Here is a 12,771-nt window from a genome sequence, read left to right on the forward strand (position 1 = left end):
TTTAATATAATATAGAATTCTATTTACAAATAATTTTTATATCGTCATAAATGCTGGCATTTTTGTTGAAAACAACCTTTTAAGTTCATTTAGGGTTAGGGCGGACTTACTGAATTTTCAGCATATTTAGATCCAATTGTTAATTAAAACAACCCCAATACATACATTAACCAAGCAAATAAGTTGGTGAGTATCCACCTCTCACAAAAAGTAATTTTTCAAAAATCATAGTTTAAAAATATTGTTACTAAGTATCCCCTCTCTCCAATTAATAATTTTTTAATTTTTATTTCAAAATTATTAATTTCATTATAAAAATATTGCCCAAGAAAACGATATCAGTAAGTATTCGCGGCTCATCATCATCATCATCACAAATAACTTTTCAAAAATCCTATTTAAAAAAAAAAATAAATTCATTAATGAGTATCCTCCAACATACCCATATTCAAAAAGATACGCACAAATTACTGGGTGCAGAAGTTTCTTCGTTTTCTCAATTTCTTGGGTAATTCTGAGGTAGAGGTTCTAGTTTTAAATAAAAGCATCTTTTAACATGTAATTTTCTTTTTATTTTAAAAGTAAATTATACAGTATTATTTTTTTCCTATCTTTCCAGTGTCCATTGTTGGTTAATTAATAAAAGCTTTTGCTGTTATATTTAAATTATTCCTGAGGTATATTTTTAGTGGATATTGTAACAGTGTTTTTAAAATGTAAACACATTAACTTCAATAAACTTGAAAATAATAATTCAAATCTATTTTTTATATAAAAATTTATATATTACTTTTATTCCGATTTATATTGTTGTTTATTTTCTCAATTGTTTAGAATAAAATTATTGTATGTATTGATATGATAAACAAGTAATTTTAAGACATGAATAGTTTAATATTTCTTTTAAACATGTCATCACTTAAACTGAAGTAGATATAGCATGTAGAATTTTATTCTTATTGTTATAAGCTGATGCATATCAGCTTATAATGATATGAAAAATATTCTCATTGTAATCATTTTCTAGCCAGGATAAGTATTTTCAAAATAAACTGAATTGAAATTGTTTTGTTGTAAATAACATAATGCAAAAATAAAGAGGAAGAATTGGCTAGTCAGGATCAAATATCTATTTAGCAGATTTTAGTTATGTATGACAAACTTCAAAGTACATATCTCAGACCAAAATTTAATCTTGTATCAAAAATCGATTAATAGATCTTTGCAAAATGTAAACAATTATACCAAATTTATTTTGGCAGCATAATTAACCACCGAATTATTACTGTTTCAAATTTGTGTGAAATTAGGAATTTTCAGAGCATAGTTAAAAATTCAGACTTTAAACAAGTGAAAAATTCTTACAAATGTATCATGTCATCTTATGGCGAATGAACAGTAATCATTAATTATTTGATGAAATGAAAGCATTAATTATTTAATGAAATGAAAGCATTAATTATTTGATGAAATGAAAGCATTAATTATTTAATGAAATGAAAGCATTAATTATTTGATGAAATGAAAGCATTAATTATTTAATGAAATGAAAGCATTAATTATTTGATGAAATGAAAGCATTAATTATTTAATGAAATGAAAGCATTAATTATTTGATGAAATGAAAGCATTAATTATTTAATGAAATGAAAGCATTAATTATTTGATGAAATGAAAGCATTAATTATTTGATGAAATGAAAGCATTAATTATTTAATGAAATGAAAGCATTAATTATTTGATGAAATGAAAGCATTAATTATTTGATGAAATGAAAGCATTAATTATTTGATGAAATGAAAGCATTAATTATTTGATGAAATGAAAGCATTAATTATTTGATGAAATGAAAGCATTAATTATTTGATGAAATGAAAGCATTAATTATTTGATGAAATGAAAGCATTAATTATTAGATGAAATGAAAGCATTAATTATTAGATGAAATGAAAGCAATAATTATTTGATGAAATGAAAGCATTAATTATTTGATGAAATGAAAGCATTAATTATTTAATGAAATGAAAGCATTAATTATTTGATGAAATGAAAGCATTAATTATTTGATGAAATGAAAGCATTAATTATTTGATGAAATGAAAGCATTAATTATTTGATGAAATGAAAGCATTAATTATTTGATGAAATGAAAGCATTAATTATTTGATGAAATGAAAGCATTAATTATTTGATGAAATGAAAGCATTAATTATTTGATGAAATGAAAGCATTAATTATTTGATGAAATGAAAGCATTAATTATTTGATGAAATGAAAGCATTAATTATTAGATGAAATGAAAGCATTAATTATTAGATGAAATGAAAGCAATAATTATTTGATGAAATGAAAGCATTAATTATTTGATGAAATGAAAGCATTAATTATTTGATGAAATGAAAGCATTAATTATTTGATGAAATGAAAGCATTAATTATTTGATGAAATGAAAGCATTAATTATTTGATGAAATGAAAGCATTAATTATTTGATGAAATGAAAGCATTAATTATTTGATGAAATGAAAGCATTAATTATTTGATGAAATGAAAGCATTAATTATTTGATGAAATGAAAGCATTAATTATTTGATGAAATGAAAGCATTAATTATTTGATGAAATGAAAGCATTAATTATTAGATGAAATGAAAGCATTAATTATTAGATGAAATGAAAGCATTAATTATTTGATGAAATGAAAGCATTAATTATTTGATGAAATGAAAGCATTAATTATTTGATGAAATGAAAGCATTAATTATTTGATGAAATGAAAGCATTAATTATTTGATGAAATGAAAGCATTAATTATTTGATGAAATGAAAGCATTAATTATTTGATGAAATGAAAGCATTAATTATTTAATGAAATGAAAGCATTAATTATTTGATGAAATGAAAGCATTAATTATTTTATGAAATGAAAGCATTAATTATTAAATCAAGACAGCTTCAACACTGTGCAAAATCAAATTATTCAACAAAAAAAAAACTGTACAGAGATAATGCACAAATGTAACTTTATTTGTATAAAATTTATTTCTGCTTCATTGAATCTTAATGATTCATAACACAATAGAAGTTAATATTTTTAATAGTAAATTAATGATTAAAAATCTTAATGATTCATAACACAATAGAAGTTAATATTTTTTAATAGTAAATTAATGATTAAAAATCTTAATGATTTATAACACAATAGAAGTTAATATTTTTTAATAGTAAATTAATGATTAAAAAAAATCCATGTAAAAGTAGATGGAAATACAATTTGATAATAAGACAAAAATTCTATTCATTAAGTAGATTTGCAGAATACCAATCCTGGGACGGGTATTCTGCTAATCTACCATAAGAGAAATAAGATTATTTAAAGTAGCAATTTATATCTATTTCCAATGTTCTAAACTAATCATATATGTCTTTTTTATTTTTTTTTTATTATTCTCTGATTCATCTTACATTATTGTTTTTCTGTTTCAGTGGTGACACCTGAACATTGTGTTTAACCATGCATCACCTGTCTTGCTGCCTTGTTTATTGGTTGGGTGTTGTGCAGTTGGCAGGAAGTTTGATTACTTTAGTGGCTGGCTGTCAAACTGGTTGTTCCTGCAATATCAGCCGCTCTCTTGAATGCTATGATATTGATAATCTACTGGACATCCCTCCTGGTGTGCGTAATGTCACAATCCACGGCAACCTTACAAAGATGCCACCGGTCTTTGCTCAGCAATCCGAACTTGTGACTTTGGATCTTAGCTCTAATCAGCTTACAGGAATCCCTGCTGGTTCATTCCTCGGACTTTACCATTTATTATCTCTGGATCTCAGCTACAACAAGATCCATAATATCTCCAAGTATGCATTCCAGGGCTTACAGAATCTTGTCTTCTTGGATTTGAGCAACAATAAAATCTCCGTGTTGGCCAACAGCATTTTTGAAAACCTCACGCATCTCGTTTACCTGAGACTCAACCTGAATTACCTGCAAGTTTTGTCTGGTGATGTGTTTGCACCGCTGCGAAATCTTCATATTCTTGATTTGTCCAATAATTCCTTAGTTCATGTTCCCCCGATCACATTTGCAAATAGCAGCGTCCTCAGATCTGTCGACCTGCGCTATAACCATTTACGAACGTTTCATGAAAATGTTTTACAATCTTTTAGTAATCTTGAGCAGGTGCTCCTCGAAGAAAACCCTTTCGACTGTTCCTGTTCTATTTTTCAGTTTTTAGATATCTACGATGCTAAGCCAGATGCTTTTTCCGATTTTGAAAACCTCACTTGCCATTCCCCTGCTTCCCTTGAAAGCTATAAAATCTCACTTTTAAATTCTTCTGATATTGTTTGCGAAACTCCTGTCATGACATTTATGAGCACGAACCTTACGATGATCAGCCACAAGAATATTCGTCTTGATTGCAACGCAACTGGCTCCCCTTATCCGAGCATTGTTTGGGTCACACCATGGGGGGACCTGTTTGCTCATGATACTCACTTGCATCTATTAACTTCGATTTCTCAACCTATTCGCATGATGTACACTTATTCGGACACCAAACAAACGTCCGATGTCTATGTTGCCAGCAATGGTTCTCTTTTCATAGAGAACTTGCGCGGCTATTTTGGTGGCCGGTTCCGTTGCCTTGCTGTCAATCCTCTTGGTAACAGTTCAGCCACTCTCGTCCTCACCATCTACTCTCTCATTCCTTCTGTTTACACAATGAGTTTAATCGTCAGTTTTGGAGCTTCCCTCTGCTTCTTAGTTTTAGGAATAATCCTTGGCTCAATCCGTCTTCTCATCCACATGATCCATAAACGCAACAAGAAGTGTAGCAAGGTGTCTGTTAAGGATCCGGAGATTCAACCAACAGAGATGAATACGTCCACTGAAATTGAGAAGATCAGCAGTTGCACCAATTCAGATTTTTCTTCATTTGGTTCCATACCGTACCTGGACCATTCTCCGGGGGTTTCGCCCCTCAAGTGTACTACACCTGTGGCTGGCTCAGATGAATATGAGAGGGCCTCTGCAGATATGAACATCCGTGAGACGCTCGATGAAGTGAGAGCACGCCTCATGGACGGAGTTGAAAGAAGAATGTTGAAGATGCGGTGGCATGTCCAGACAATACGAGATACAAGCAGCCAGTACATGCACTCCATTAGGGATACCGGTAGCTATTATGTGCAATCTTTGCGGGAGTCAAGTAGTTACGCAGCAAATCGGGTGCGCGCAGGTGTCGTCCTTGGTGTGGAGCAAGTCAAATACCATGTACAATCCATCAAGGAGCTGTGTGGTACAGGAGAAATGGGCTCACACACAGTGTCCACAATCTCAGTGTCAACAGATGTTGATACACAGCGAAGAACGGAGATTATTAAGTCGTATACTTATGTGTGATATATTTTAGAACAAAGGGAAACTAATATTTTAAACGGGAAATGACAACAGACAAGAACACTGAGGAAGTCCTTAACCAGAAGTTGCCTTTTCTTTGCTACATGCATAAAACACAGAACATATAAATGAGGGGTGTGATGTGGTGACCTATTTAGCTGTCGGCTGGCCCACTATCTTAATCCTGCCGTCATATATGACAACAGAAGAGTAGGGAGCCAGCAGATCGGGTTTTATTTTGTTCTTCATTCCCTCTTGTTCACATCTTAGATGCATACGTAAGCAAAAATGAATTCTCCTTCGCTTCTTCCTAAAAACACGTTGAGTAAAATATCTGAAAGTTTACGTACTGAAAAGTTTCTTCTTCATCTTTAAACTAACCTTTCAGTTGCTCTGTTTCTTATCCTCTTCCTCATTGCATCTCAAACTGAATCTTTTTCTATGCTCCACATCTGTATACTTTGTATTCTGTGGACCTGCTTAGAAATTTCAGAACTTGCTTATAATTCTCTCGCCATTTCTCTTTCTCTTTACAAAGTATGTGCATTGTTAAGCACTACTAGACTCAGGGATTGAACTCAGAACCCCAAGAGAACTGGATCAGTGTTTCCATCCACTCAACTGTGTTCTGCAGAAAAGAATCAAGACGTGATATGTTTCGGAGTGTGAGCTGCAAGGTCAAATATTTGCTTCTCAGTGAACATTCCTGGAAAATGATTATATATGGCAGAGCTCTGTACAGTGCAATAGAGTAAGGCAGGAACAACAACAAAGATAATGAACTGAATAGTATATAGAAGCAGTTAACTTCCAAAATAGCTGGCAAATTTCATCAATTAGTATTTTCATAGTAGTGACGGCAAATTCACCATGCAAATAAAAAATTTTCTGATTTTTACAAATTCATTATGCAAATTATCTTTTTGCAGCAATATTTTGATAATAAATACATTACGAGATTTTTAATTTGTAATATATTTAAATATAATTTTTAATAAACAGTGTCTATTTGCAAAACAAATCTGCAAAAATGAGAAAACAGGTTCATATTTGCAAAATAAAAATTTGAAAAGAAAAAAAAATCGCAAAATTGACAAAAAAAAAATTCTTTGTGCACATTTGCATGTTGGATTAATTAGTCCTGTCACCACTGCGAAAAAAAAAAAGACAAAATAAATAGTTGATAAAATTTGGCAGCCATTTTGGGAGCTAACTGCTTCCATATATCTGAAAAGAAACAATGCAGTAGTAGTATATGTGTATTATTAACAACACCTGATCCAATACATTTAGACAAAATGTTATGACATAAATCGAAATAATTTCAGTGTATAACTATTCAGAGACATATTAAATTCTATAAATCTAAGTAATCTAAGTTACGGACAGGCATGTTATAAACATATAAGATAGATATTGTTATGTCTGACTATTAAAAAAAGCAATTTGCTTGAATAAATGCGTGCTTAACAACCTATAGACCAATGTGTATGTTGGTAACGTTTAAACATTTGATATTCATGGGACAAAATATACAGTATGAAGATATCAAAAATAATGATTTGACATCATCGATACTGAATGAAAAAGAAAAGAATATCAACTCGTCTAAATATGATACGCTAATATGAGACAGTATGTACTATAGAATATAGAAATAATAATTTCTGTATCCTCGACTAATCAAAATTGAAGGGCGACATTTTTGTATTTCTGCTCCTTTTTTGTATGCTTAGCCACTTGAGCTCCACCCGCAACCACATATTAGCAGTTCTCATTCTGACTAGATTAACAATGGGCCCGTATAGATGTCTTTGTAACTTACGACTCTAACTGGACAATAAAACAATCCTCACTCTTGCATCGACAACATAGCTAGTTGTTGCTTTCTAATCTTCCTCTTTGAGCTTTTTCTTTCGTCTTTGCTTTGACATTACTTTTGCATATTCAGTCATTTTCTTATCTTTGATAATAACTATTGCTTCCTATCTAATAGTTCCAAACGCCACTGCTCTTGTAGCATGACCCGTTAGAAGAAAACAATTTGGTTCAGCTACGTTACAGCAAGACTTGCACCAAAGTATATTTTGCATCTGAACAAACTCCATATCTACACCGGCAAATTAGTTGAAGAGATTGAGTCCACGATATGCTTCAAGCCTCACAGAAAGAATTAAAAAGTCAATGTTTGAAAAATCAACATGTTTTTAAAGATTTGAAAATTTTTTACATTACTGTGCAATCTCTCCATTTCCAGTTTAAATCTTAAACTGCTCTCTTCCCGAAAAACGTTATTTTTGCTTTACAAACCTAAACCCAATAGAAAAACCCTGGGTTAGAGTATACAGCAACATGACACCACCACTACCTCTATAAAATATAGATTTTTGAGATTTTACTTTTTATTTCGTTGCTTGCCACTTTTTCATCAAGCATGTGTATGACGGTGAGCGTTAAAATTAAATCGGTGAGTAGAAAGAAACTGGCATTAAAAAATATAATGAAACTATTATGGTATATACATATTATTTAATTGGAATTCATTATTGAGTATTTTATTAATTTATTGCAGACTATTATCCTCATCTTTCTTAGTTGTTGTTGCTTCGTCTGACGAAGACCAGAGGAATAGTTGGCTGAAACGTTGTGAAACAACAATTAAAAAAATGAGGATAATAGTCCGCAATAAATTATCATGATATTCAAGTTTTAGAAAGAAGTAGTTTTGTATTTAGTTTTAATATCGTAATCATAGTTAGGAAATGTGGAAATTTTATTAAGTACATAAGTTCGCAAAGGTTTAAAGGTGCTTATAAAAAAATAGTTCAAAGTTCCAAGCTGAAATAAGTTATTTGAAAGAAACTAAAGTAAAATACATGTTCTTATTGCAAAGAACCTCCTCTTATTTGAGATATTTTTATTTCTTTTGTAGTTACAAAATAAAAAAATGTTTCAAATATTGTTTTTTATAAATTTTGTAGTTTCATGCTTAATTTTTATTAATCAAAATAATTTTTCATAAAACCTCAAAAATCTATATTTTAAGATGTTGGAGGTGTTGATCTTAGTTAAAAGCTGCTTTCATTAAGAATTCTACAGTGTTGATATCTTAATATAATTATATATTAATAATCTTTTGTCCCCTCTCTCTTCTCTCTCTCTCTCTCTCTCTTTCCCTCCACTACCACCACCATCTTTTTCATCTGTTCATCTGTTGCTGTAGGGCATCAAAATAAATTCATCTATTTGTGAAAAAGAAATTAAAAAAATTTTTTTTTTTTTTAATCTAAAATCTCAGGTTAATACTTCAATAGAAATTGAATGTTTTGGGGAAATTGGGCATTTTATAAATTTTTATTTAAAAAAAAAGAAAAAGATTTTAATAGGAATAAATATCTTTGTAATTTGGAGACTGACGACTTTACTGCATGTATGAAAATGGTCTTTTTTATTGTGTACATTGGGTGACTTTGTTCGATATGCCATTTTATTTATTGATGGTATACACTTTTATGTATTTTTTTTTTTTTTCACCTTGAAAGCTACGTTTCTGCAAATGGAAAACTCAAACTTACATCTACTTATTTCTCTGTAGGATTTTTTTGTAGGATATAATAATGGTTCCAAACTATTTTTTGAATGATAATCAGTACTTAACTGCTATTACCGATGATTTAAAACCTTTCATTTTCTTCTTCATATTCTTTTCCTTTTTTTCTCTGTTTTTTTTCTTTTTTCCTTCAGTTTCCTTCCATTTTCCCCTTCCTGTTTCTCTCTTTTCTTTTTCTTTTCTTACAATCCATTTTCTGCGAGTTTTTATTCAATCATTCCATCAAAAGGTGAGTTGGTTTAAGAGAAGAAAACTATTTGTCTGCTGCATATTTACTTGTGCCCACATGACAACAATTAGATGAAGAAAATCCAACCTCCCAAAAAGAGGATCATTTTAGATTGGGATAAAAACAAAGATTGCCTCAGTCTAGAGGAATTTCACATCCACTGACCATAGACAGAAAAGATGAAGTGCAGCAGCAGCAGCAGCATATGCTACATCTTGCTCTATTACTCAAAGAATTTCTGGTCATTAAGAATTTTCTTAATACATTGATTCCTCATCTTCCTCCTCATCCTCACCAAATGGACTTTTTCATGCCAAAGGTTTTAAGAACCTTTGGCATGAAATAGTCCATTTTTCTTATCAATTAGATTCAGTCCTAAGATAGTTTGTTTTAAATTATAAAAAAGAAAAAGAAAATGTACTTGAAACTATTATGAAATGAAAGCAAATTGAGAGGGGAAAGGCGAGATCTAAAGCAGTATTTTATGCTAAATGTTTTATTTTTATTTCATTCTTGTATTTCTTTTGTTCACAAATGTGGCAATTTACAATAATAAAATATCAACTGTGCTGTTGTGATCTAGATGGAAGAATATGGAATTGATTTAATTTTTTCAAAGTTGAACTTTTTTTTTCTTTCTCATTATTGTAAAAATGCTTAAACCATTCTTATCCACCTTGCAGATAGCTAATAATTATTTTGATTGTATAATTTACATTGTCACAAATGTAATTTTGTAATTTTGATTGTATAATTTACATTGTCACAAATGTAATTTTGTAATTTTGATTGTATAATTTACATTGTCACAAATGTAATTTTGTAATTGATAAAAAAGAACATGATATACTTTTGGGGATATTTGAGATGCTTTTTTTGTAATTTTGTTTTGGAATGAATTTTGTAAGTGTGAACCTGGAACCCATTATTCACTAAATGTAAAATAACCTATTTTTTACCTTGAGTTCACAATCGCAGCTGGAATGTCATCCACATGTGATTAAACTAACCCAACGGAAACAGCACCTGTTTCTTTTTTTTTTTTTTTTTTTTTACAATAAAAATTCAACTATAATATTAAAAAACAAAAACAAATTGAAACCTTTTGATGCTTGACTTTATTATTTAGAAAGTTTTATAAATGATCTTAGATTTGTCAGGATTGTTTTTACTATTGCAACATTGATAGCATAAAGATCAACTGCAGACCTATGTGATGCTATGAATGTTAAAGACTTGGATTTTTTTTTTTTTACAGGCTGAGCCCTCTCCACCCTCACTCTCCCAAAAATGTCATCCATGGAATTGTTAATAAATTCTACAATTCTTTTCTGCAATCTAACCATATTTGATACAAATGAACTCCAATCTATGCCTGACTTGCCCGCCTAGTTTCATTCATGAATATCCAACAGTCTATTTTGTCGCTGTTCAATTATGAGTGCCTGCATACACTGCAAAAATTTTTTTTTAACTCTGGTACACTTCTCCTTTGCGATTGCCCTTATTCGTTTTTTTGTCGAATAATATGTTAGGAATAGTTTTGATAGACCTTTAACCTCGCAAATAAAAATCTGGGGAATTATTGTCTACTGCATGTGAAATCTATTCAGAATCACATCTATTACTGAGACAATCAGAAGTGTATTCACATTTTATTAAAAGGCGATAAGCAAAGACTGTTGAAGTTTTATAACTGAAATTTGTTGGACAAGTCAAGCATAGAGTGAAGTTAAATTTACAACCAAATATCGTTGGATTACAAAAAAGGATTGTGAATTTCATTAATTCTAAATTGTATCTCGTCGTGTTTTAATTGAATCATAATCTCCATCTTATCATGCCTTTCATTCCATCAGTCATTTCATCAGCTGCAATATGTCCTGCTTTGTTCCTCTGCAGTTCTCATGAGGAAGATAAGACTGCAGTTCTTAAAATGCTTAAGTTTTTTGGTGTTTTTTATGATGTGGACACATCTGATTCGTTTAAATATGACTAGTCTTTAATGATAACCATTTTTCTCCTGGTTAAATACATGAAAGGCTGTTTTCTTTTTTTTCTAGGAGAAGGGGAGGATAATAAAATCTTTAATCTTTTTACTCTTGCATAACCCTTACAATAAATTGCATTTCTCAAGGAACTCCCGTGTAAAAAAAAATTTTTTACAAAAATATCTTTCTCCTTTAATTTCGATTATACTTTACATGGTAAATATCCTATTTGACATTTATTTAGGTTCCATCCACTGAGTAGACAATCACTAGCAAAAGCATTTTCACACTAATGCCATGCAGATATCACTAAATATATTATTGCCAATGATTGTTATATTTTTAATAACATAATATGATGATGTCTGTCATAACCAAGAATACATTGTGCATGTTTAGTAATAGGAAATGTTAAACGTCAAAAATCACATTAGCTTATCTCACTTGTTCTTGTGAAACCTTACGGTTCAGTTTGCTATTAGTTAGGAAATTATCTCGACTGTATTTTGGCGCCGCTGGGATTTTTACCTCGGTATCAAAATCAACACTCTAGACCATTTCTAAAATGGCTTTTTCTCTGTAGACTGTGCAGTTGTAGGAGGTCCACTCTTCCATGCTTTGCTTCTCTCTTTGAGGAGGGGTTGCTTTATTGCTAATCACCTAGGGATGCTGATGAGCTTCCAAAGCATTTTATTTTTTTTCTTCAGATCAATGCTCTTTCTTGAGGGACACTGCCTTTTCAATCCCATTTTCTGACCTTTGTGTCACATTTCTTACTTTGGGAGAGAAATAATTATCTTTCCCTTTGTTTTTTTTTACTATGATAATTTTAATATACAATTTCTAGTTTCATCTTTTAAGCTTTGTTAACATAAGTAAAAATGGTTTGCTTAAGCATTATCCACCTTTTTTATATTTTTGTATGTTTACCACTTTGTTTTCGGAATATGATTTGACTATTTCATAGTTGCATTCAGATGTGCGACTTATTTTACTATTTTTTGTTGATATTGGAATCTGTGAATTGTTTCTCAGATTAGAAAAAAAAAATGACCATTGGATCCATTTTTTTTTTTTTTTTTTTTTTTTTTTTTAGTCCTTTTACTCAACAAATACTTGTGATATTATAGTAAATCAATCGGACATTATTCTTGTAAACTGAAACAATGTCCATCAAAGAAGCACTTTTGCAATTGTTATTTCAATTGTCTGCATTCACTCCTCGCATTATTTATGCGTTGAACACCACTATCCCTGCATGTGCTGCTATTTATCTCCTTACCATCCCTACCCGAACGTATCTTCTATTATTTGTCGTCCGTTATCATGATTCTCACTTTAGCTATAATTATGACTGCTTTTTTCGTTAGATATAACGGATGTTCCAAGTTGGAATACTATTCTCATCTGGTTTGTTATTTTCACAACATTTCAGCCAATGTCATCTTTGACCTTCTTCGGATGCATCATTTTAAATGTGGAAACGGTGCTTGTTAAGATAATCGACAAATGGTTTTTTTTTTGGGGGGGGGGGTTAAT

The 12,771-nt window shown here is 30.5% G+C and overlaps 1 protein-coding gene across 2 annotated transcripts in view; it reads left to right on the forward strand.

Moving 5' to 3' along the window:
- Window positions 1-10,398, forward strand: part of LOC145269288 (uncharacterized) — a 69,017-nt gene extending 58,619 nt beyond the window's left edge. For both annotated transcript variants that reach the window (XM_080124971.1, XM_080124970.1), the window contains exon 3: window positions 3,485-10,398. In XM_080124971.1, the coding sequence (XP_079981097.1) occupies window positions 3,513-5,405 (1,893 nt within the window). In that variant the 5' untranslated portion in view covers window positions 3,485-3,512 and the 3' untranslated portion in view covers window positions 5,406-10,398. The remainder of the gene's footprint in view (window positions 1-3,484) is intronic.
- The last annotated feature ends 2,373 nt before the right edge of the window (window positions 10,399-12,771 follow it).

The sequence above is a fragment of the Euprymna scolopes genome, chromosome 45, assembly GCF_053919585.1.
Source record: "Euprymna scolopes isolate OS-2025 chromosome 45, ASM5391958v1, whole genome shotgun sequence".
Lineage (NCBI taxonomy): Eukaryota > Metazoa > Mollusca > Cephalopoda > Sepiida > Sepiolidae > Euprymna > Euprymna scolopes.